The following is a 23,978-nucleotide window of genomic DNA, read 5'->3' as shown; positions in this document are numbered from 1 at the left end:
AGTCAGGGTCGCTAGTTGCCTATGGTGCTCTTCTCTGGTTGAGAGAGAGAGAGATGATGGATAAGGGGAGAGGAAGAATAATTACGAAAAGGCTGTATGATCTACGCATCATGTTTCGTTTAATTACGTTCATCGGACGTATTTGGTGCTAGAATCATTCGTTTTGATGGGGCTGTGAGACAAGCGAGCCGCTTCGTGGCTCAAGGGGAGCTGGCATAGTGGGGTGAAGCCTTGACACCCTGAGACAGTGTCCTAGCTTCATAATTTTAATTTTATGCCACCGGCATGAGAACCGTAGATATGAAAGACTAAGCCAGCTCGATCACACCGTTGTGCCAAGTGTTGTTTCTTCGACGGAACCAGATTAGGTCATTTTGAAAATGAGCTTTCTGCTCATTCCAACATTGTGGCCATCCTTTATGTGTTCCGATGGTGCCATATAGCATAGACCTTTTTAGGGTTTTGATTTTTTTTATTTGGCTTGAGGATTTCTTATTTGGGCATGGGTGATGGGGGCTTTGTAACAAACAGATTGTTTGCAGTGAATGTTTTATTGGTTTATATACATTGATTTGTTGTTTATATGATGTCTATGTAAAATGTAAGGGAGGCACATTAGGTTTTTCTTTCTGGATCACCGGCAAACCAAGTGATCAATCGTTGGGTCTGTGTATCTTGTGTTATTTTATTTATTAGATTGGTGAGTATGAATGCTTGAGAGTGCAAGTTGTCTAATGCACTTTTCTTGTATAATGTAAGCTAGGTCAATTTTTTGGGTGATCAGGGGTTCTTTCTCTGCTGGACACGGCCTATTTAAGCCCGGTTCGATTGCAGGTAAAAGTTTTGGGAGAAAGCAAAACTTCTTCCAAGACAGGTGGGAACCCGCCATTTCTCCAATCCAAGATTTTTGGGAAAAAAAAGATGTAAGCTTGTTGCCATTATTTCTCATTATTAACACTATATACATTATTACAATTATTTTGCATTTCTTCTCTTTCTTTTTCAATATGAAGTTATATGGATTGGTAATCATACAGGAGCTTCATAAATCCTTATACATACATAATTTGAATTTTTACTCATTGAAATTTGAGTGTGAGTATGCAACTTATCTCTGCAGTGTCATTGTGTCCACCAACTTTCACAATTGATTCATGAACAAATGTTTTGACAATATCTTCTGTGTACCCATAAAGTAATTGTAGAAGCATATTTTGATAGCTTTTCATGTTCATGAAGCTCTTTTCATGTCCAGTTGGAAGTCATAGTTCCTCAGCCAAATATTTCCTGCATTCAAGTTGAACCTCATATGCAACAATACAAATGCTTAGTCGCATATGCTAAGAAAACATCTTAATAAACACCTTCAAAATTAGGGAGAATCAAATAAGCAATACTATCAAAATAAGGGAGAAACAAATATATCTCATAAGCATTGGCAAAAACATAACCATTATTATCAGCTTTTCTTCTTGCAATCTATAGTTTCTTAGCAAACACATACCAACTGTATCTCTAGAAGAAAATAAAACAATGAATCCACAGAATCATCACCAGTACATAGCAAAGAAAATCCCCCAACTTCCCTAGGAATGCTAAAATTGCAAATGTTTTTCAGAGGCAGATTCAATATTCAAACAAAAACATGAGAACACTAAAAAATAAACATAAATGATTAGCATAGACATTAGGAGAGGTTAAAACATTAGAATATCAGATTCAAATTGTTCAGGTGAAATTTTTTATGGCCTTCGACTATTTGCATAATTGGCATTGTTCTGTTTGTTACATGGCCCAGTACTACCTTTGTCAGGTAGGCGTCATGAATGCTCCAAATTGAGATGTCAGGCACATGGTAGACCTTCTTTCCTAGGAGCTATATGACAGAGCTTCCCTTAGTTCTCTTATTGACTTTTTCGTATTTCTACCTATATTCTCATGTGTGATGCATCTACAAGTACGTAGTCCACTCACATCAGCAATTTTCTTCAATATTTCATGATCATCTTTTTCATCATCAAGCCCTGATTAGTGCATAGAGTGTAATTGTTTTTCTAAAAAAAAAAGGTTGCTTGCCTTTAATAGTATTATAAAATGTTGAAATGATTTAGTTGCATGAATATTTTCATGTTATTTTCTAGTGGTCTCGCTAATTTGGTTATTATTATGATTATTCTCCTTTCTCATTGTTTTGGTTGTAGATGGGAGTTATATACAATGGATGAACTTTTGGTTATGGGTTTCAGAAAATTTCAAGTGCTTATGTTGGAATTGGATGTGTGGCAGAAGCAATGGATGATAAATCCCCCCCTTCCGCAGCCTCTTTTTTTTTCTTTGCCTCTCTCTCTCTCCCTGGCTCATATTCTTCTCGTTCTTCTCCTCCCATCCTTCACATCTTTTTCTTCTCCTCTCTCTATCTCTCTTTCTCTCTCCTCAGATCATCTTCTTCTCCTCTTTCTCCCCCCTTCTTCCTCCTCTTCTTATGTGTGTCTCTTTTTCTCTCCCCCTTCTTGCCTCTTCTTCTTCTTCTTTTTTTGTGACTCTCTTCTTGTTGTTCTATTTCCCTGTCTCACTCCCCCTTCCCCACCTCTTCTTCTCTCCCCCCTTCCTCCGCCTCTCTCTCTCTCTCATCTTATTCTTCTTCTCTCTTTATTTTTTATGTAATTGTTGTAATTGCAACTATAGTTGTTGAAATTGCTCTGTTCCTATTTTTCTGTTGTAATTGCTTTAATTTCTCCCTAGTTATGTTATTTTTGTAATTGCTCGGTCCTTATGTTGATTGCACTTATTAACTTATTACTAACTAGTAATTTAGTATTCATTTAATATGTATATGTTTTTTTTCTAAATTATGTATTTTATTAAACATTTTTTTGGGTGATATTATATAATAGTTAATTGTATATCATATACAAATGCAATATATAATATATATATTATTCTTTATGTGATTCTTATATATTTTTGGTTCGTTTAAATTTTGATTTTTTGTGTGATAGAATAACCAATGGAGGGGCCATCATCAGCTAGTGCAAGTGCTTCTACTTTAGAAGTTCGAAATCAAACATTCGAGAAATTTAAGAGGAAGTCAAAGGACTTGACATGGGAGTGAGATTTTTGCAAAGACAAGAACTATAAGAATTTTGTAACATGTGATCTTTGCCTTGAAGCATATTATAGCATGATATATAGAATTAAGCAACATCTAATTGGCATAGAAGGCAATTGTAAGGCATGTAGCAAAGTAACACCAGATGTCAAGAAAAAAGTTCCAAACTACATGAATGCTTTCAAGAGAAAGAAGGATAAAAAGAATGAAAAAATCATGGTATATGAGAAAAGATTAGTTAATATTCTTGAAAGTGGATGATCATAAATATAAGTAGAGGGGTCCAATGCAAGTATAGCCTAAAGGACCACTAGATGAATATTTTTGAACTGATCTAGAGAAGAAAAAACAATCAATAGGGATTACAAGAGCAAAGGAAATGATGATAGAAAATCGGTATAAGAAAGAAGAAAGGAAATGTGTATGTGAGTACATTACTAGGTGGTTTTATCAAGCTAGGATTGCATTGAATGCTGCAATATTGCCAAGTTTTTAGATAATGATTGAGGCAATAGGACAGTTTGGCCTTGGAATGAAGGCATCATCATATTATGAGCTACGAGAGTCATTATTGAAAAAGAAAGTAATGAGAATAAATGAATTTTAAATATCATATAAGCAACATTGGGCTAAATATAGGTGTTTCATAATGTAAGATGGGTGGACCGACAGAAAGAAAAAGACACTCATCAATTTTTCTTGTTCATTGTTCTTTAGGGATGATGTTCTTGAGGTTAGTGGACTTTGTCACATGGGTGCAGGTGCGGGTGCGGGTGCGGGGATTCGGCACTTCCAAAAAACCCGGGTGCGGGGGTGCGGCAGGGGCAAAAATGTAATATATATATAGGGGGTTCCCCCGACGCGGGTTGGGGGTCCAATTTTTTTTGCTGGTCCATAGGATTCTTCAAATTTCATTTTATATACAGCTGCACGACAGCGAAAAGAAATTTATTGGATTGGACATGTGGAAAAGAGAGGTCTACACAAGGCTACAGCTAGAGCACCCATCTCGTCAGGAGAACATCGTCAGGAGAACAGTGAATACTAATAGCCAGCAAGGCTACCACCATCATTATCATTTATTATGGAGAGAGAAAATCCTTTACGAAAAAGTAGGATCTGGATTGAAAAGGCAGGAGCAGCAGCAACTGTCAGCAGAATTTTTTTTTTTTAAAATTCCGCAGCCCGGCAAAAACAATTTTTTTAAAAAAAATCCAAAAAAAAAATGGACCTAAATGATCCTGGGTGCGGTCAACGCACCCAGGATCGGGTTGACCGCACCCGGTGCCGCACCCGCGTCGAGTCGTGTCGACGCGGGTGCGGCACCCTGCTAGCCGAATCCCTGTGACATAGTTAGTGGATAATTTAAACATCTAAAAGATGCAAACTTACTATACAAGTTATTGTAGGATGTAGTTAAGGAGGTGGGCAAAAAAAACATAGTTCAAGTGATCACACTTCATTCACTGCACATTACATTGATTTGATGCTAGAGGACATAAGAGAATTACCTAAATTAAAAGGTATTTTCAAAAAAGCAGAGTTAGTGGTATTTATATATGCTCATGGTCAAAGTTATATAGGTTAGCCATGACACATTTTACCAGTAGATTGTTTACTCTTTAAAGCTTATGTAAATAAAAAAAAAATGATGTAAGATATATGGTTCTTATGGAGGAGTGGCTCAAGACTAATATTGCAGCTATTGTTGATATGAGGAGATGTTAAAGAATAATCTTGCAAACTATATTCTGGAAGAGCATAAGTCAAGCTTGCAGAATAATGGTTCATTTAGTTGAGGCACTTCGCTTGGTTGATACTTATGAAAAGCTGGCCATGAGATACATATATGATAAGATGGACACTGCAAAAGAGCAAATAAAGGTATATTATAATTTATAGGTTATTGAATTTATTAAATAAATTTCATTGAATTTTTTATGCATTGATTTATGGCATTGGCTCTTATTACTTAATAGGTAAACTTGAAGTATAAGGAAACACAATATGGTCCTATTTGAAAGATAGTTGATAGAAGTTGAGAGCTATAATTAGATCAATCATTGCTTGCTGCTGAATTATATCTTAATCTAGCAATATATTGAGTATGAGAATATAGAGGCAAATCTTGAAATTAAAGGTGAATTGCATTGATCATATAGTTTCAAACATTCAAGATCGAAGTGAGATTCATGACCAATTACACATTTATAACAATTTTGACCTTTTAGCATAGAAATGGCAAAACGGAAGAGAAAGAAGTATTTACCAAGTAATTTAATGTTACACATTTTAATATATTATATAGAAATTATTGATTTATTGTAATTACTTATCTATTTGATATTCTTTTTATTTCATATAGCTGAGTGGTGGAGTGCTTATGGCATAGGGTGTCCACAGTTGCAAAAATTTGCTATTTGAGTTCTTGGCCTCTTCTGGTTGTGAGCGTAACTAAAGTACTTTTGAGGGGGTAATCAAAATTTTGAAATTACTTTTGTGAATATTTTTAAATTATATATATATATAATAAAAATATTAACTTGAAGATTTTTGTGCAAGTACATACCAAAAGAAAGAAGAAATTATTGCACAAAAGATTAAATGATTTAGTGTTTGTCCAATATAATAAAAAATTAAAACAAAGATTAAAAAAAAAGAATAAGCAAAGGAGGTTGCATTGAGGGAAGTAGATGAAAAAGATGAGTGGCCAAGTGATGCTGACATGGTCTATGATGATGCATCTCTCACATAGCGTGATGTTGAAAAGGCAATTGGAGCATTGAAGGATCATGAGGGTCCAATTACTCGTTTCACGAAGAGAAATGAAAAGAATAGTGGGTATTCTAGGAAGAGAAAAAGGAAGAAAGTTATGATAGTTAAAGAAGAATAAGAAGTTAGTTGTAATTCTTCTGAAGAAACTGAAGAAGAAGGGCAATATGTTGAAGACCAAGATGATTCTGATGATGATGGACTTGCATCTTTATCGTCTCATTCTCATAAATAGCTTTCTTCTTTTTCTTATCATCATTTTGGATATGTATTGACTACATATATATTGGTCTTTGACTCCTTATACTTGTATTGACTATTTTGTTCTTATTATTTGGGCTGATTTTGTAATATAGCAGGCTTGCTATTCTTAATGATAGTGATATCTTATACTTAAGTATTTGCTGATTAAGTTTATTTTAAGAATTCAGTTTAAATTGCATAGGTTTTGTTGATATTGGTAATCATTTGCTTGTTTATTCAATTCTTCTTAATTTTTGGGCAAATTTTGTAATATAACAGGTTTACTATACCACCATGCTTCACGATAGAGGTATTTAGTACTTTGTGCATATGTTGATTAATTTTATGTTTGATACATCTTTATTGTTGGTCTTAATAATATTTGGGTAGGTTTTGTAATATAACATGTTTACTATGCTTGACGATAGCAATATCTTTGCTTCGTGAATTTGTTGTTGATTAATTCTTTTGTTGGATACATGTTCGTTTTTAGTTTTAGCACTTTATTTTAAATTATTTGGTATTTGTTGATAGTTGTTTGCTTTGCTTATTCAATTATTTTTTATATTGAGGCACATTTTGTAATGTTCAACATGTTTTTTTATATCTTTTATTTATTGGTAATTGATTTTATGTTGCATACATGTTTGTTACTAATTTTAGCAGTTCACTTGTATATTTTTTATATTTTTTTAATTAGGTACCGACTAGTTTGCCTAGTCCTACCTAGTCTCTGACTAGTCTTTTTAGGGATCCACCGACTATGCCTACATAGGTCCTTTATAGTTAGTTATTTTTTAGTTTCAAGAAAAATGTTGCTTATGTAATTCTTGTTACTTTGTTGATTCTAAAGGAAAATTCTTGAACTAACTTGTACAATGTAATACCATAAGAAATGGAATCATGAAACACGTTTTGTTTTTGAAGTTGTTGTATTTGGTTTTTAGAAATCATTATATGCTTTTGTAGTTATATTGTTTGAGTGAGCTTGTCACTATACTCTTGTTCATAAAATCTACACAAAAAATAAATTATTTTGGTTGGTAGTTGCACGCTGTAGTAGTTTGAGGCTTGTGGAGGAGGTCGAGGGTTCTGCATATAGCTGCATTTTTATGATACAGTTAAGAAGCCCAATAGGGTGCAAGGGTGACTGACGAAAGTCACCGACTTGAAAAAATATAGTTCAATTCCACTGATTCTTCGTGAATCACACGAATCTTGGATTTTCACTGTGTTGCAGAAATGTTTTTGTAATTGAAGGTTCAGAGAAAAGTTGGTGTTAGTTATCAATGTGTTGATCTCATTGTAATTATGCAATTTGTCCATGTGGATGTGCCAGTTGTGTTGGATAAGCAATGAACATTGGAATTAAATCTTCAAAAACTGGTGAATCAACAAAGCTGCTTTTTTGTATTTTGATTAATGGAAAAACGTGCTTCTCCTGTGCAGTTGCTTTTCTTATGTTGCAGTGTATGTGCCTGACATGCTCAACTTTAAAACTTTTTCTCACTTGATTAAGCTCGTGATTTTCGTCATTCTAATTGATTTTTTCCGTCCACAGTATTAGTATATACCTAGTTATGTAAAAAAATATTCATGGGCCTACCTATGAAACACTTCGTACCCATTATTCAATCCTGTATTTCATGTGACCACCAAGTTCAGATCCATGTGCATACCAGTCCGAACTGACTTAACTCAGTCCCTTTTTTTTTGAACTAATGTACAGGTTACACCGTAAACCTTTGGTTCATCCATAAATCGTGTTTCCGAAGAGCATCATGTTCAGCATATATATATATATATATATATATATATATATATATATATATATATATATATATATATATATATATATATATATATATATATATATATATATTCAAATACAGTGTTCCTCGAAAGCATTTCTGAACTTAGCCTTCTAACAACGATTTGTAGTATTAGGGGGCTTTCCTACAGCAATTTGTAGTATTATCGGGCTTTGATGTATATACATAAGGCTCTTTTGTACTTACCTTAGCTGATTTGGTGGATTTGATTGGCTGTCGTCCTCCCCCAAGCTGCACTCCTTGGTTCAGCAACCTCCCTCCACCTCAACACCTCCTTCAATGGAGATTCTTTTCTCAAGGTTGTATGGGAGGGAAGAAGTAAGAATAAAGAATAAAGAATAGGGACCAAGAGAAAAATCAGAAATAAAATAGTACAAGAACCAGAGGTGTGCTTAACCGTATAAGGTGTTGATTATTTGCATCTTGAAAAAATAAAAACTTCATGGTTCTCCCAAATTGAGGATCCTCCCCAATATGTGTGAGTGTGGGGAGAGGTCAACTTACCTTATTCTTGGCCTAACTAAACAGGCATCTTATCTCAGGGCCATCTTAGCATAGATAATATTTACTAATTATGGTCCCTTAATTGCATTAGCTAATTAGGACTCAAAAAATTTACTTAGGAGGTGGGCGTCCCACCTTATTGGATTTTGATTTAATTTAATTGGATCCAACCCACTTAGGGATCCAAAACCACAGTGGGGCCCACATAAGGGGCATCCCGCTCCTTGGGTCTAATCTGCCCAATTAAGTCCAAATGGATACCCAAATTCGCTTTGGGTATTCAATTGAGTTTATAATTAAATTTTATGTTTATTTTAAACCAGAATTAACTTTGAATTTTAAAAGTCGAACTAGTTTTACCCTTTTGTATTTAAATTGATCATAGCTCTCACTTGTAGATTTAACTCGGAGTTTTAAATTAAACTGGGTCATTAAATTTTGCAGTGAATCCAGACTACTACCGGAATAATTATACTAGCTAATTAAACCACAAAAAATTATATTTTATTTTATTGCATAAAGTATTGAAAATGTAGTTATTACAGTTATAATCGGGAATCTAATGTCACGCAAATACGCTTTCTAGAGTATGATTCAGCTAAAAGGAAAATACAGAGCTTGAACCAGTTTGAAATCGAACCTGTTCAGTTCCTCAACTCCCACCTAGGGGTGGTCAATGGGTTGGGCAGCCCGGTAGGCCTAGTCGACCCGTCCCACCATGGACTGGGTTTGGGTCAAGGTTTTAGGCCCTGACCCATTAACTACCAGGCTGAAACCCAATGGGCCTAAGCTACCTAATTAATTTTTTAGTAGCTGGTTCCATTGTAACTTGGTAACCATTACTATTTACCTAATTAGTTGCATTGATTACATGAGAAATAGAAAGATAATTAGTTGGGTGCATTTAGTCTTTCATTTAATTCATTAGTTTTGGTATTATAAGCATTAATTTATGAACTTTATTAAAAATAACATACAAATGGGTTTGGGCTGGACTGGACCGACCCCCTGAACATTGGCTCATCGGTAGGGGTGCACATGAGCTGAGCTTGGGCTCAAAAAGATCGGTTCATTAAAAAAAATGTGTGCCTAATGTACAAACTTGGCTCGGCTTGTCTCGAGCTGAGTTGGCTTGTTTTAAAAAAAAGTACATTTAATTCATTGTTTTTAGTATTATAAAAATTAATTTATGAACTTCATTAAAAAAATAACCTACAAATGGGTTTGGGACAGACTGGACCGAGTTGAACATCGGCCCATTGGTAGGGGTGCACACAAGCCGAGCTCGAGCTGAGCTTAGACTCAAAAAACCCGCTCATTCAAAAAAATGTGTGCCTAAGGTACAAAATCGGCTCGGCTCATCTCAAGCCGAGTTGGCTTGTTTTAAAAAAATGTTTCCAAATCGGTATGTAAAGAGTGAGATTCGAACCATGAACCTCACACACAAATGCATAATGCCCTACCCACTTGGGTAAAACCACCTTAAATTCTTTTTAAGAAAAACAAACTATATGTATGATAAAATTCATCATTATGCGACCACATTAACCAAGCTTAATCGAGTTTCAAAGCTTGTTATGTTTAATGAGCCTGAATTTTTGTTCAAGCTCGACTCGTTTACCTACCCAGACAAGTCTGAGATGAGTTTAATCTAGCTGAGCCCACTGGGCTAATGGACCAGGTCATGGGAAGCTCTTCAAACCTGAGCCCATTAAAAACTGAGTCAAAACCTTACTCATTAATAAATGAGTCGGGCTATCTCCTGGCCAGGCTGCACTTAAAACCTGATGGGTCGAGCTCTAAAAAAAGCCTGAGCTGCTGGCCTGATGCCTACCTCGACTTACACTTCTCTATAGGTGATGGTGATGGTGATGGTGATGGTTAGGCTTTTGGAACCCTCCCTCTCCCACCTTCAATGGAGAATAACTGGCTGGACCACCGACTAACAACAAGGAGTGTCGCCAGTCGGCACTACTTCATAATGAGCCCGGTGAGAGTGGGGTTATGGGAAAGATGGGAGGGAGGAAAGGGGAGAGATGAGCAGCGGCTTGGGGTCCCTCCAACCAAGCAGAGATCATCCCCACCAGATTTTGCTGATAATGAAAAGGGTGGCCGGTAGGAGAGAAAGTGGATGGCAAAGTAGGAGAGGAAAAGAAAGGTAGAGGAGGTGTAGATGAATTGACCGCCAGTGGCCAGACCTACTGCTGTTCAAGCCTGCTGGTTTAGTGGTGGAGAATAAGGAGATGACGAAGAGAATGAAAAAAAAATGGTAGTGGTTGTGGCGGTGGAGAATAAGGTGAAGAAAAAGACGATGGTGGTGAAACCTAGGTTGCCATTGGTTGATGACCCCAATGAATTCGATGACCATATAGTATAAATGGTTGCGGTGCCCATCATGGGTAAATGTCAAGATTAATCATACCGCCAAGATTGTTGTTGATCTCGGTAATCATAAGTCATGATCAGTCGATGCCGCTTCAGTTTACATACCTAGTGAATCTCCAAATTCAACAAGATTGTTTCTCCAAGAAAGATTCAAGGTAATGATCTCTCGCTCGGATACCAACTGAAAATTGGTTACCTGATTGGCAAGAAAAATCTACAATCTACAAAGTTATTCCTACACTACACTAAAGCAAACTATGGATCTAAAAAAAAAAATTTACAAAAAAATAAGATAATACTCCTAAACTCTTTCATTCAACTCTTCCAAAACTAAGAAAAAACCCAAAACAGATCCATAAATGAATCTTGAGCCCAGGTTCATCTGGATTCAGCCCTACATCACAGTTTATTTCACATTAAGAAGGCCCTTTTTTATAGGAAAGGGTACGTCTTTCATGGGTTTGTTTTAATAGAAGTGAGTAAAAATGAGATTTTTGTTGGACTTTTTGGAGTGTGTCCCGGGTTTGACACATGGCACCAATAGACAAAGAATGAGAGTGGGGAGGGTTGTTAGGTAAATGTGAAGGGTAGGGTTTACATGCATGAATGTCATGCATATAACCCTCACTCTCCTCCCATCATAGGCGGAGCCTGCCTCACAAAATAGTTAAAAAAAAAATTAAAGCCCAGCCCTGATTCCATATGAAATAGATTTTTATTCATTTTTGTAGCCCAGTCCTAGCCTAGCCCAGCCCTGACTGCAGCAAATAGTTTGATTTGTCCATATGAAATAGATTTTTTATTAATAATTGTAGTTATTTTTTCATAGACATTGATGATGATCTCTTAACCTTTACAAAAGTCATTGAAAGTGAAAGGTAAACACATTTAATCAATGTCATGAAAAAATAACTTGACTCTATGACAAAGAACCAAGTGTGAGATCTTGTACCTCGACCTGATGGATTATGACCTGTTGATTGTAAGTGGGTCTTTAAGACCAAAACAGACTCCGAAGGGCGAGCAAAAATGTATAAGGCTAGGCTTATTACAAAGGATTCACATAGATGAAGGAAATTAATTATAATAGGACTTTTTATCCTGTCTCAATTAAGGAATCATTAAAAATAAGCATTGCCTTATAGCTCATTTTGATTTAGAGCTACATCAAATAGATGTGAAAACAACTTTCCTGGATGAGATTTGGAAGAAGAGGTATATATGCAACAACTTCCTAAATTCACTATAGATGACTAAAATAATTCAGTTTACAAATTAAAGAAATAAATTTATGAAGTTAAAAAAGCCTTCTACCAGTGATATAAAAAGTTCAATTAGGTAATTTTGAACTTTAGATTCACTGAAAATGGTGTTCATCAGTGGATATAACTTAAGGTTAGTGGAAGTAAGTTTATAATTCTGGTTTTGTATGTTGGTGATATTCTTCTTACCACTAATGATTTGAGTCTTTTACATGAGACAAAAAATTTTATTTTCTCTCATTTTTTATATGAAGGACATGGGTAAGGTTGCATATGCCCTTGCAATTGAGTTTCGTCATGATAGAACTAATGGTGTATTCGGCCTCTATTAGAAATCATATATCCTTAAAGTGATTAAAAGATATGGGATAAAGAATTGCTTTTTAGAATATGTACCTATTGTAAAAAAGGATAAATTGAGTTTAAAGGACTGTCCTCAAGATGATAATGATAATACTCAGATGGTAAGCATCATGTATGCTTTGACGGTTGAGAATTTGCAATACGTGCAGACCTACGCATGACCAGATACCATATTTATTGTTGGGATATTTGGTAGATATCAGTCTAATCCAGGCATAACGTACTAGAAGGCGTCAAAGAAGGGCATGCATTATTTGCAAGGAATGAAGGACTATATGTTGACCTACAAAAAAAGTTAACCACCTAGAGGTCGTTGGATACTCTGATGTGGATTTAGAAGGATGTCTCGACGGTAGAAAGTCTACTACTGGATAAGTTTTTCAACTGGCAGGTGGTGTCATCTCATGGAGAAGCAGAAAATAATGTATAATTATAGTTCATACCATGAAGGCAAAATTTATTGCTCTATACGAGACTTCATTTCAGGCTATTTGGATAAAAAAACTTCATTACAGGTCTTGGTATTGTAGACTCTATTAAGAGGCTACTAAATATCTTATGTGATAATGAAGTTGTGTCCTTCTCGAATAACAACAAGAGCTCTACCTCATGTCGATATAGAGTTAAAGTACTTTATTGTTAAAGAAAGGACTGAAAATCATTTAACGTTTATTGATACAATCGCTACGAAGAAAATGACTGTAGATCCTCTTACTAAAAGGCTAGCACCAGGATTATATTCTCAGTATATAATGGAGATGGGTCTATTTGATTTCTTCTGATGTATGGCAATACATTATGATTATATGTGATCACATTTATGAAACAAAATTGATTCTCTATGATTTCGTGCATTATTGATTATGTATAAAGTATCTCTCATTTGGAAAGAGAATAGTAAAATAACAATATTAAGAGAAACAATAGAATGAGTTAGAGACCAACTCTTTCATAAAAGTAATCTTACGTGCCAAAATACTGAAAATGAATAATGTTATAGTGCATGAAAATATGACATCTCTTATAGAGGTGTTCATCTCCACGACTAATATGATTCATTCTTGTTATATAGGATAACATGTGAACCCGCATGAAAATTGAATCGAGATAACAGTAAAGAACCTCGATTATATGTTTTTCCATGTTAATGGAGAATGTTGGACTTTTTGGAGTGGGTCCAACCGAATGTGACTTGGTTTGACATAGGGCACACTAATAGATAAAGAATGTGAGTGAGGAGGGTTGTTTCGTGAATGTGAAGGATTCACATTCAATATATGAATGTGAAGGGTTCACATGCATGTAACCCCTACTCTCCTCCTACTATATATAGAGATCTATGGTAGCTTGATGGGGACTACTAAAGTGATCTATCTCTCACATTGGGTTCAAGGGTCCTGTTCACCTTTCGACTTGACGGGCTGGGCTCATTGAGGGCATCGATAGGCTGAGGAGAACGCTGACCACCTACATCTACGCAAGCTTTGACCAGACCCACAATTGTTGCTTTCGATAAAGTAGCGTTCTCTTTTGGTTTTACGATAACAATTCTAACTACCACGTTAGATTTTGCTCATGAAAAAGCATGCCTTTCCCTTAGCAAATAGACCCTAAGGGCTAGATTTTTTCATGTTCATGAGAATGAGTATAGATTTCTAAAAAAAAATGTAAACTCAGCCTTCCCATGAGAATGCTTTTATAAGGAAGAGGTATGAAAGAATTTGCACATGAAAAGTTGTTGGTGGTGGGAAAAAATTGGGCCTACTTGTGCTAGCATGACACTTTCCTGTCATGATGATTTATTTTTTGTTTCACTCAGGATGAGAATGGTGGGAAAAATTATGTCAGTTCAGCAATTTCTCATAAAAATTACATGAAATAAACAGGCCAAGGAATGTGAACGCCCTTTCAAAGGAAAGATGAATGATGAGGAAAGTGGTGCATGGAATGGGAGAGGGTAAGAAAAGCTGGGGTCCACCATTGCCCGAATAGACTTCTCTTTCCGTTGCTGGTCTGTTTGTTTCATCAACGGTGGGAAAGGTCTGGATTTTCCCGCTAGCTCAGCATTTTCCACCAGGAACCTCTAAAACAAACAGGCTGTTAAACCATATTATGCATTTTTTAATATGTTGCATTGTTAGGCAAAGTGGGAATTGTATTATCAGGAAAAAGGGTGGGGGTAACTTTCATATAAAGTTTCGTCGCTTATGAAAATTACGTGCCCATTTGAGTTTGAGAAAATGAATCACATTATCGTGGAGTTGACAAAACACTTGAACTTTAAAATGTACAAAAGATGGACAAAACTCTAAATAACAGAAAAAACTTTTCATTTTCCAGAAACAAAAAAAGTCACCTAACAGTTGGGTGAAACTAGTTACAATAATACTTTGGCTATTTGAAAGTTTTATAAATTGGCGTAAAACCACCTAATAGTTGGGTGCTAGTGTTTGGACAATACCATGGACCAGAAAATAAGGTCAAGCACTCAACTATCAAGCTGGTCAAATATCCCACATCTCTCTCTCTCTCTCTCTCTCTCTCTCTCTCTCTCTCTCTCTCACACACACACACACACAACTTCCATTGCAATGTAGAAACATGAGATTTTCCACATGAAAATCCAAGATACAAGACTAAATTGCAGAAAAAATTTAACTTGTGATATTATTTCATTAGATCAAAAAATACAAAACCGTTCCACAAACTATGCAAGACCATGGATGCCAAAAGATTTCTCGAGCGAGTGAAAACAACACCCATGACCAAGCCTAGAAATACAAGAGGCAGCATTCTCTGAATGTTGAAATGCGCAAGAGCAAATGTTACAGCACTGGCCGCTATCGCGCACCACACAGGCATGTAGCGAGTCAGTGAAGGCAAAAGGAAGCCCCGGAACAAAATCTCCTCCCAAATTGGTGCGCAAACCGACACTACGATTGCGTAAAGAGACATAGCCACAGGATCGCGCGCCATTATCGACTGTTCTACATTGGATGTCATTGGTGAAGGGAATGGCAGGAGATTAAGGTTCATCTGAGCCAAAAGATTGACCAGTGGAAACAAGAGGCAGCCCAAGGCGACATCAAATTGCCATTTGCCCTTGAGGCTGAAATGGAACCAATTGGGTGGAAGCGGATGGTATCGAGAAAGACAACTGTGGAGAATAGCGATTCCAGCTAGCCCCTCAGCTATGTCAGTTAAGAGGCTGTACAAAGCCTGGCCTCTGTAAGTTAGTGCATCTTTACTGATCCCAGCAGCGTGAGTAATGAAGGGAATTGTCCAAGAACCAACAAACCAGAAAGAAGCAATCCACAAGAGCATAACCTGATTATATCTTTTTTCAGTTAAAAGCATTCTTGAAAAACACGTGTTTGTCTCAACCATTGTAAGCTTGAAACAGAAAATATGGAAAGTTTTGAGTAGGAAATCTGACCTGGAGTATGGTTTCGGCTGTCCAAGGTACCGTCCAAGGTTCCACATGCAGGATTCTGGAGACAGCATTAACAAACTGGAACAAGGAACAGAGGTTCAATAAGTCTTAAATTCAATGCTGGACAAAATATAACGCAAAGTATCAACAAACGACCAAATCTGAAATCTCAGGTCAGTGAACCAAACAACAGCACTTCTGCAGTAACACGCCCATTTTATATTAAACTTCACTGCCTCAGTGTAATTTGACAAGGAAACCATCCAAAAACACTATTTTCAATTAACATGAAACATCTACTTTGTTTGATTGATCATAGATGATTTGGGCTTCATTGGTCATCTCCAAGAATTTTACATGAGATCATAAATGAAATAACCTTCAAGAGAGCAAGGATAGTTACACGTTTAACAGACATCCCTCAATTAAATCCACAAACATCAAGTTGGCTAGAATGGAATACTAATATATTGATATGCTCGAGATAAAGGGCAACAGGATGATAACAAACCTTTTGAAGAATGTGCGCTGACTGATTCTTCTCTAACAATGATCCATTCAACTCAAGATTATCTTCTAATTTCTCTGACTCATTTTCTATAGATTCTGCATCGTTGATGCCAAAAGATGATCTGTGATGGGTACAACATGATATTTGCAATGCCTACAAAGGAAAGGCATACCAGAAAAGAAGAAAAGCAAATGTTAGTCCAGATTGCTCAAGGATGACTGCGTCTTCTGACTTTGCCGTTAAAACATGAAGAAGGAGCAAACAAAACAAATAAAAGAATGGTCTTACCTTCAATAAATAAATAAACAAATAAAAGCATGCCCTCAAAAAATTAAACTGAAAACAGATCCTAGTTTCCCAGTGTATGACAGTAGGGCTGTTAACGGGTCAGATCAGGGTTGGGTCGGGGTCAACCAGTATCTGCCCATATTAATAGTGATCGGGTTCAGGTTTGGGTATTTATCATAAATCAGAGATGTAAATTCCCATACCTGAACAGATAAAGACTCAAAACACCCAAATCTGGATTACTAGGCAGCCAGGTAGGGTCGGGTCATATCTTCGTTAAGAGCATACATTTATTAGTTTTCAGTTATAGTGTCAACAAAAAAAGGTGTTTGTGTAGTGGTTGTACGTTTTTTGTTTCAACTGGTGGAGTGGGGGATCGAACCCCACTGCAACCTTTATTTTTTAGAATGTGGACATACATACTTTGTATGGATACCCGGATCGAGTACCCGATTCCGTCATTCTTTTACAAGGTCGGATATCCAACCCAATTCTTTAATGTAACTCCTAGATATGGGCCGATACCTGGTCGGGTTTGGGAATTTAGCCCCATACCCACACATATTTCTATTTGGATTTTAGTACTTCTGACCAAACCCTACTATGTGGATCCGGGTCAGACGGGTACCCATCTAAGACACGACCCATTGTCAGCCCTATATGACAGTAATAATAGACCTATAGTTGCAAAATGAAAAATTATATTCTACATCATGATTTTGCTCCATATGGAGAATACCTTTAGAGCAACTGACAAAGCCAAAAGAAAAGCAGGAAAGAAGCAGCTAAACCAGTTTAATAAACAACAAACACGGATGCAGATTCATTAAATCATCCCTAACTTGTGATAAACCAATTCAAGAGATATCAAATAATCAACCTTCCAGATAGTTGAAAATTGTCTATAGAATGGTGAAGATCAAGAAATTATGATGAAAAAACCATAAAATGCACCATCCGTGGACACTCGCATGAGGAAAATGCTGACAGATTTTTAATTCACTACTGCATGTAACATTTATTAACATCAATCTGAAAAATTCAACAAAAACATACAAATATTCCAAGCTTAGTCAAATTATATAGGAAAATACATTATTTTTCCACTAAGAAACTAGTCACAATATACTCCTCATAAGTGTTTCCTGCTTAATACTAAATATTGCAATAGTCCTATTACATAACATGTAAGTCATTAAAAACGCATACGTAATAGAGAAAAGAAGATCAGCCAAATATAGGAAATCCAAAAGACAACTGATGGAAACAAGGCAGTGAAAGATTCCACCAATGTGCAAGCAAGACCACCACAATTTTCAAAAGAATCATCCCAAGAAACTTACCTCATGCATCCAGGGGCAAGGAAGCCCCCAAAAAAACCCTCAATTTCCTTCATCAAGCCTCTCATCAACCAATTCCCTACCATGAATACAAGTTAATCTAGCTAACCCTAACTCTAACTTGGACTCCAAGCAACCTTTATGGATCTAGATGGATCCAGACTCGATTCAACCAAACCCGAACTAAAAATGAACACAAACATAATCAAAGGGCCTAGGATCATACCCAACACCCAAGCAAAAACCTAAAAAACCAGAAAACCTAATCTAAGACTGGTAAGACCCATAAACCCCTACAGTGGACGTGTGCTATCATTCACAGCCCCATTTTCTCATGTTTGAGATGATGTAAGAAAATAGGGCATGTGAAAAAAAAATCATTCACTGAAGCAAATGTACCCATAGACATGAATTCACTTATAATCCCATGAAATAGTAAAAAATATGTACTTATTCGAAAAGAAAACTATTGTCTGCATAAATTATAACTTCCAATCCCAAGCCCAAGGGAGTTTCCAATTGGGTATCATGAAAAAGAGACTTCCTTTTCTTTTCTCATATGAGAACTCTCCTTCACATGTATCCAACCCTCTAGATGCAAAACTAAATAAGAAACTTTAAAGCTCATGAAGATTCAAAATACATTCTGAATAACCAGGTTTCAGTATTATGCTGTTCCAATTGGAAGTTTCTTGACCCATATGGATCTCATCCTGCAAAAGTTTTTCATCCATACACAACCCAAAGTGTTCCTTAGGATTCTATTGAAGTACGTCCAAAACCACACAGAGTGATTCTTAACTAGTAATGTTATGCATCAGTAATTTAGCAAGCATTAAGCTAAGGATCATGAACTGCAAATTGTCGTTGGAAAACAGATGAGGAAGTTAATCTAATAGCTTAATGCAAGATACAATAGCGCACCACAGATATAGATAACCAAGAGACACATGTGGTCCTTTAAGATTGGATACAAAAATCAAGAAATTGAACTGAATATTAGATGTAGAAATATAACTAGCTGCATCTGTCAACTGAAACTTCTTATCTACCACAATGATGGAGTTGTGCCTTAGCTAATAGAGTATTCATCAATGGTTTCATCTAGCTGAGACTTTGAACACACCACACCATTGCCACTGGCTTCTCAACCAAACAGATAAAGGTGCACCCATCGTCATTTTCAGTGTTATAGAACACTTCAAGACAGCAGCTCGACGGTAGGTCCTCCACCATTAGTTGAAGAAACCTTGGCTGTCAAATGTAGCGTTTCATGGACACTTGAACCTTCTTTTTAGCCACTTCTTTGCTCTATGAAACTTTTAGAAAAGCATGGCATACCTTTCCTCGAGGCATCAATTTGGACTCTACCTCTTTATTTTCTTCAGTAACACTAAAGTCAGTGCCATAAGACAATTTCTTATTCTAGACCAAGCGCTCAGCAAAGCCATTCAAAGATGGAGTGGTCTACCGTCATACCTAAACAAAAAAAAAAGAAAAGAAAAAGTGTCCCATCTCCTCATCTCACCCTCTCCTAAAATCACATCCACCAACAGCTATTTTCTACTTAAAGTAGTGAAAATTCCAACAGATCTCAATCATATGAATCAAACTAAAGAGTTTCCAAGAACAAATCGACCATATATCAGCACAAATTCGAAGAATCTTCAATCCAATGAACGAAAGTATGTGATTTCAAGTAAAATATAATGAGAAACTTCCACCAAATTCAACGAAATAGATAAACGAGAAGGGGGCCGAAAACGAAGGCTTGGCGAGAATCGAGCCGAAACCGAGAATTCGATCCGTACAAGCAACGAAATCGGTCGAATTGCCGAGCCGAACTGAAATCAATAGCAGAGAGAAAAAAACAAAAGAAAACAACGTTTTCGACGCGTTTCACGCAAAAATTTCACCTGATTAGGAGCTCGGGAACGGGGAACGCTTCTGGGGAAGGACGGATTGGGAGGCGAACAGGCGAGGGTTAGGGTTTGGCTGGGGGGTCGGGAGAGGCGAGCGCGGGAATGAGGGGAGAGAAGGATCGACGGCAGCGGGCGGCCCGAGCTCACGCAGAGGCCGAACATCGAGTGGATCCGATCGTCTCTCTCCCCCCGGAAGCCCTAATCCTCTGCATCAGAGGGAAACCCTAATCCACCACCACGAAGAGAGAGAGAGAGAGAGAGACGTTATCCGGAGATTGTAGGCGAATGGGGGGCCGGGTTAATGCGCCGGATTACCGGAATGAAAACGGGTCGGAAATTCGACCCGGATCCCATAATCTAATTCCTGAATATGGGCTGGGTCCGGAAAAAATATGGTTGGGTTACTTGGGTATATCTAAATCCGTCCAATATCGAATCAGCAAATTTGGTCGGATTCAGGTTGGAATTAAGTCTAATCAATTGACCGAGCTTGTGAGTCGAGCTCGTGCTCGTGCTTAGTCGAGCCGAACACTAGGTTGCTCGTATAAAACAACCATGTTAATTGTTAAATAAAATATATAATGTTTATATATTACACTTAAAATCATTTGTATTTTTATATATTACACATAATAGTTTATATTATATATATATATATATATATATATATATATATATATATATATATATATATATTCCATGCATCTTTCTCTTTATATTTATATCTTATGCATTTTCTGATCTATATAATATACAATAAAAATATATGTCACACATTAAAATATATACATATTTTATGTATACGAGCTCACCCGAGCCGAACATCTTATATTCATGCTCAACTTGTTTAAGTTGAACGAGTTACTCATGGCTTGGCTTGCCAATTATACAAACTGACAAGCCAAACCTAGTCGAGTCACTAAATTCTCAGTTCATTTACCAGCTGTAACTCCAAGTGCTTGGAGGGAAGGAGGTTAGTAGATTATAAATACACCCTCTTAAAATAATAATTTTATATAAAAGATTGAGTCATTCATTCATCACTCAAATCACAGTTTAATTGTGATGCATATTTTACAAGTTCAAGGAGCATCGTTTTCATCTTGGAGCTGTGCCCATTGTTGTGATTTTGGGGGCCATGCTTAAGATCACACTAGGTCGGATATTATATTGATGTGATAAGTGGAACAAAGACAATCACAATAAAATCAACAAAAAAATAAATAACTATGAGACAAAATAATTTTTTGTAGTTCGGCCAAACCACTTACATCTTATAGAGTATAGAAAGTATTTATTCATATAATCAATAATCAATACAAGTGAAAACAAATAAAGCCACAAATAAGAACAACCACATAACTCACCAAGATGATCGACGTGTCACCAAGAATAAACCGATGTACCTTCTCTTTGTCCTTCAACCACTTCTCTCAATACTCAAGAAAAACTCAAGACATTAGAGAATCAACCAAAAAAGTAAAACCACTATCATTCACTCTTCCATCCCCTAGTGAGAACACCAAAAAAGATATCATATTTTTTCTTTCTCCTACAAGCAAAGAAGTACATTTTCACTTTTTCAAAAAAAGGTGCACTCTTTATTTATAATTTTTAAAGGTAAAGTTTTTATTCATCAAGGAACCTCATATGGTTTACATTTTATATATCATATGAGATTCTAAACAAGAGTTCAAATGAGACTTCTTTATGTGGCAAGGTTAACCATAGTCCAATAAGGACTCATTCAAGCTACAATCAACATTCTCCACCTTGGCTTGAATGTTTTTCAATAACTCTTTTTAAATATCCTTTTCCTCTGAAGCCCAAGTAATCTAGCTCATAAAAAAGACTGAGTTCAGGCTAACCCTTAACTCTGCAATCTTCATTGCTTTGTCTTTTTCACCTACAGAATCATTTTTCATGCATGAACTTACATATTCAACTGACAAAATATATGTTATCACTTCATTATCTCATGTACATTGCTTATGACCTTGTGTAATCTTTCTCTGAAATTAAATTCAATTCCTTTATGCAGTGATGTATTCTGTAACTGAATTTGAGAAGATCTTGATAAAGAACCATCATCATTTTCTTTCTTCTCAACTTTTTGCTCTACCTGCAACAAAGTTTTCTCACCCTAAACCTTTGTTTTCATTATCTTTGTCATGAATCTCTTGATGATATCGACTTCATAACCAATCTTGTTTTTTTTCTTTCAATCCAAGCAAGTTTGTATATCTTCAACAATTGAAAGTGACTCCTGGTGACCAAGTAATCAATTCAACAAAAAAAGGGGATAGGGTATACATGCGAACCAACTTTCTTACAAACTATGTTTGAATTTTTTATCTTTTGCCAATTTTATATGTTTTTCTTAGATTTGGCCATATATATAGTCTACATGCTCGATTTTGTAGGAATTAGTTCTTCGATTGTCTAATTATAAAACATGAGCCGGTTTTTCAAATAGAAATTGATAGTACGATCTTCAAAATTTGTTGTGTTCATGCAAATTCTAAGAAATATGTCAAAAAAATTTATATATCCAAAATCACATATTCTAAACTTGTTTAGAACCATTTTACCCTTCGCATGTACTATGCATGAGCCTCCTGACCTTTGCACAAATACCTTTCGAACCTCCAAAAGATTAAAATCTAATTAAGAAGATTCACATGATATTTGTGTGAACCTCTTGACCTTTGCACAAATATCTTGCAAACCTCCAAAAGACTAAAATCCAACTAAATAGATTTGCATGATATTTATGTGGACCTCCTTACCTTTACATAAAGATATTGCAAACTTTTAAAAAACTAAAATCCAACTAAGATTCACATGATATTTGAATGGACCACCTGACCTTCGCACATGTATCCTGTGAGTAGGGGTGTCAACAGGTCGGGTTTACCTGGACCCAACCCGAACCAAATCCTATACAATCTGGGTATGGTGATAAATAAGAAGAGTCGGGTCTAGACCCGAAGGTCTGATTAATACATGGACCCTAGTATAATTTGTGAAATTTTATACCAGACCCAGGCTCGACTCGAGTTTCGATTAAGACTCGTAATTTTTCAATGTAAAAATGATAAAAAATATTATTTTATCGGGTATGACCCAGTTCTACTTCATGTAGTTTTTATTAGGTCCGAGTATGGTTTCTCTTATGGTGGGTTCGATTAGATTCGAGTTCGAACCCGATACCGTACCCAAAAATCAGGGCCAAGTCTAGTTCCACTTGGGACTGAACCAAATATGACTCATTGACACCCCTACTTGTGAGCCTCTCAAAGACTAAAATCCAAGTAAGGAGATTTACATGATATTTGCATCGACATCTTGACATTAGCACAAGTATCCTGCGAACCTCTGAAAGACTAAAATCTAACTAAAGACATTTGCATAATATTTGTGTGGACCTGTTGACCTTCACACAAATATCTTGCAAACCTTTGAAAGACTAAAAATCTAGCTAAGGAGATTATCAAGATATTTTTTTGGACCTCCTAAACTCCGCGCAAATATCTTGAGAACCTTCGAAAGGCAAATCCAACTAAAGAGATTTGCATGATATTTGTGTTGACCTCCTAATCATTAGACAAATATCTTATGAACATTTGAAAGATTAAAACCAAACTAAAGTGATCTACATGATATTTGTGCAGACCGCTTGATGTTCGTACAAATATCTTGTGAATCATTGCACAACTCCAGTTAAGTACCATGGCATATTGTTAAGTGTCCTTTCTGCCTATTATAGTCATTCTCACTATAGATACCACACTTGACGGATGTTTGCAAGATATTTGTGAGGGTAAGGAGGTGTGCACAAATTACATGCGAAAGTCGTTCATTGATTTTTTGTTTTTTGGAGGTTCACAAGCATTTTTGTGAAGGTTAAAAGGTTCGCAAAAATATCATGTGAATCACTTTCATTGGATCTTTAGCCTTTCAAGGTTTGCAAGATATTTTTGTGAAGGTCAGGAGGTCTATGTAAACATCATG

General features: G+C 36.2%; 1 protein-coding gene across 1 annotated transcript; it reads right to left on the bottom strand.

The window, feature by feature from the left end:
• Positions 1–15,111: 15,111 nt before the first annotated feature.
• Positions 15,112–20,234, bottom strand: LOC149836984 (uncharacterized). Its single transcript, XM_090007202.1, has 4 exons — positions 19,959–20,234; positions 16,415–16,567; positions 15,907–15,981; positions 15,112–15,797 (listed from the first exon to the last, which is right to left on the bottom strand). The coding sequence occupies exons 1-4, from the start codon at positions 20,124–20,126 to the stop codon at positions 15,138–15,140; spliced, it is 1,056 nt and encodes a 351-aa protein (XP_089863328.1). The 5' UTR covers positions 20,127–20,234; the 3' UTR covers positions 15,112–15,137.
• Positions 20,235–23,978: the final 3,744 nt, after the last annotated feature.

Source organism: Nuphar pumila, chromosome 5 (assembly GCF_984573655.1).
Source record: "Nuphar pumila chromosome 5, dmNupPumi1.hap1.1, whole genome shotgun sequence".
Taxonomy (NCBI): domain Eukaryota; kingdom Viridiplantae; phylum Streptophyta; class Magnoliopsida; order Nymphaeales; family Nymphaeaceae; genus Nuphar; species Nuphar pumila.
The sequence above is the reverse complement of the archived record's forward strand: the minus strand, read 5'-3'. Positions and strand labels throughout refer to the sequence as shown.

What these genes read in the sequence shown, in the direction of transcription:
- LOC149836984 (XM_090007202.1), bottom strand. Translation starts at nt 20,126, where the DNA reads ATGTTCGGCCTCTGCGTGAGCTCGGGCCGCCCGCTGCCGTCGATCCTT. An exon ending in CAGCGCACATTCTTCAAAAG is followed by an intron (nt 15,982 to 16,414) that starts GTTTGTTATCAT and finishes TCCTTGTTCCAG; the next exon opens with TTTGTTAATGCTGTCTCCAG. An exon ending in CAGCCGAAACCATACTCCAG is followed by an intron (nt 15,798 to 15,906) that starts GTCAGATTTCCT and finishes AGATATAATCAG; the next exon opens with GTTATGCTCTTGTGGATTGC.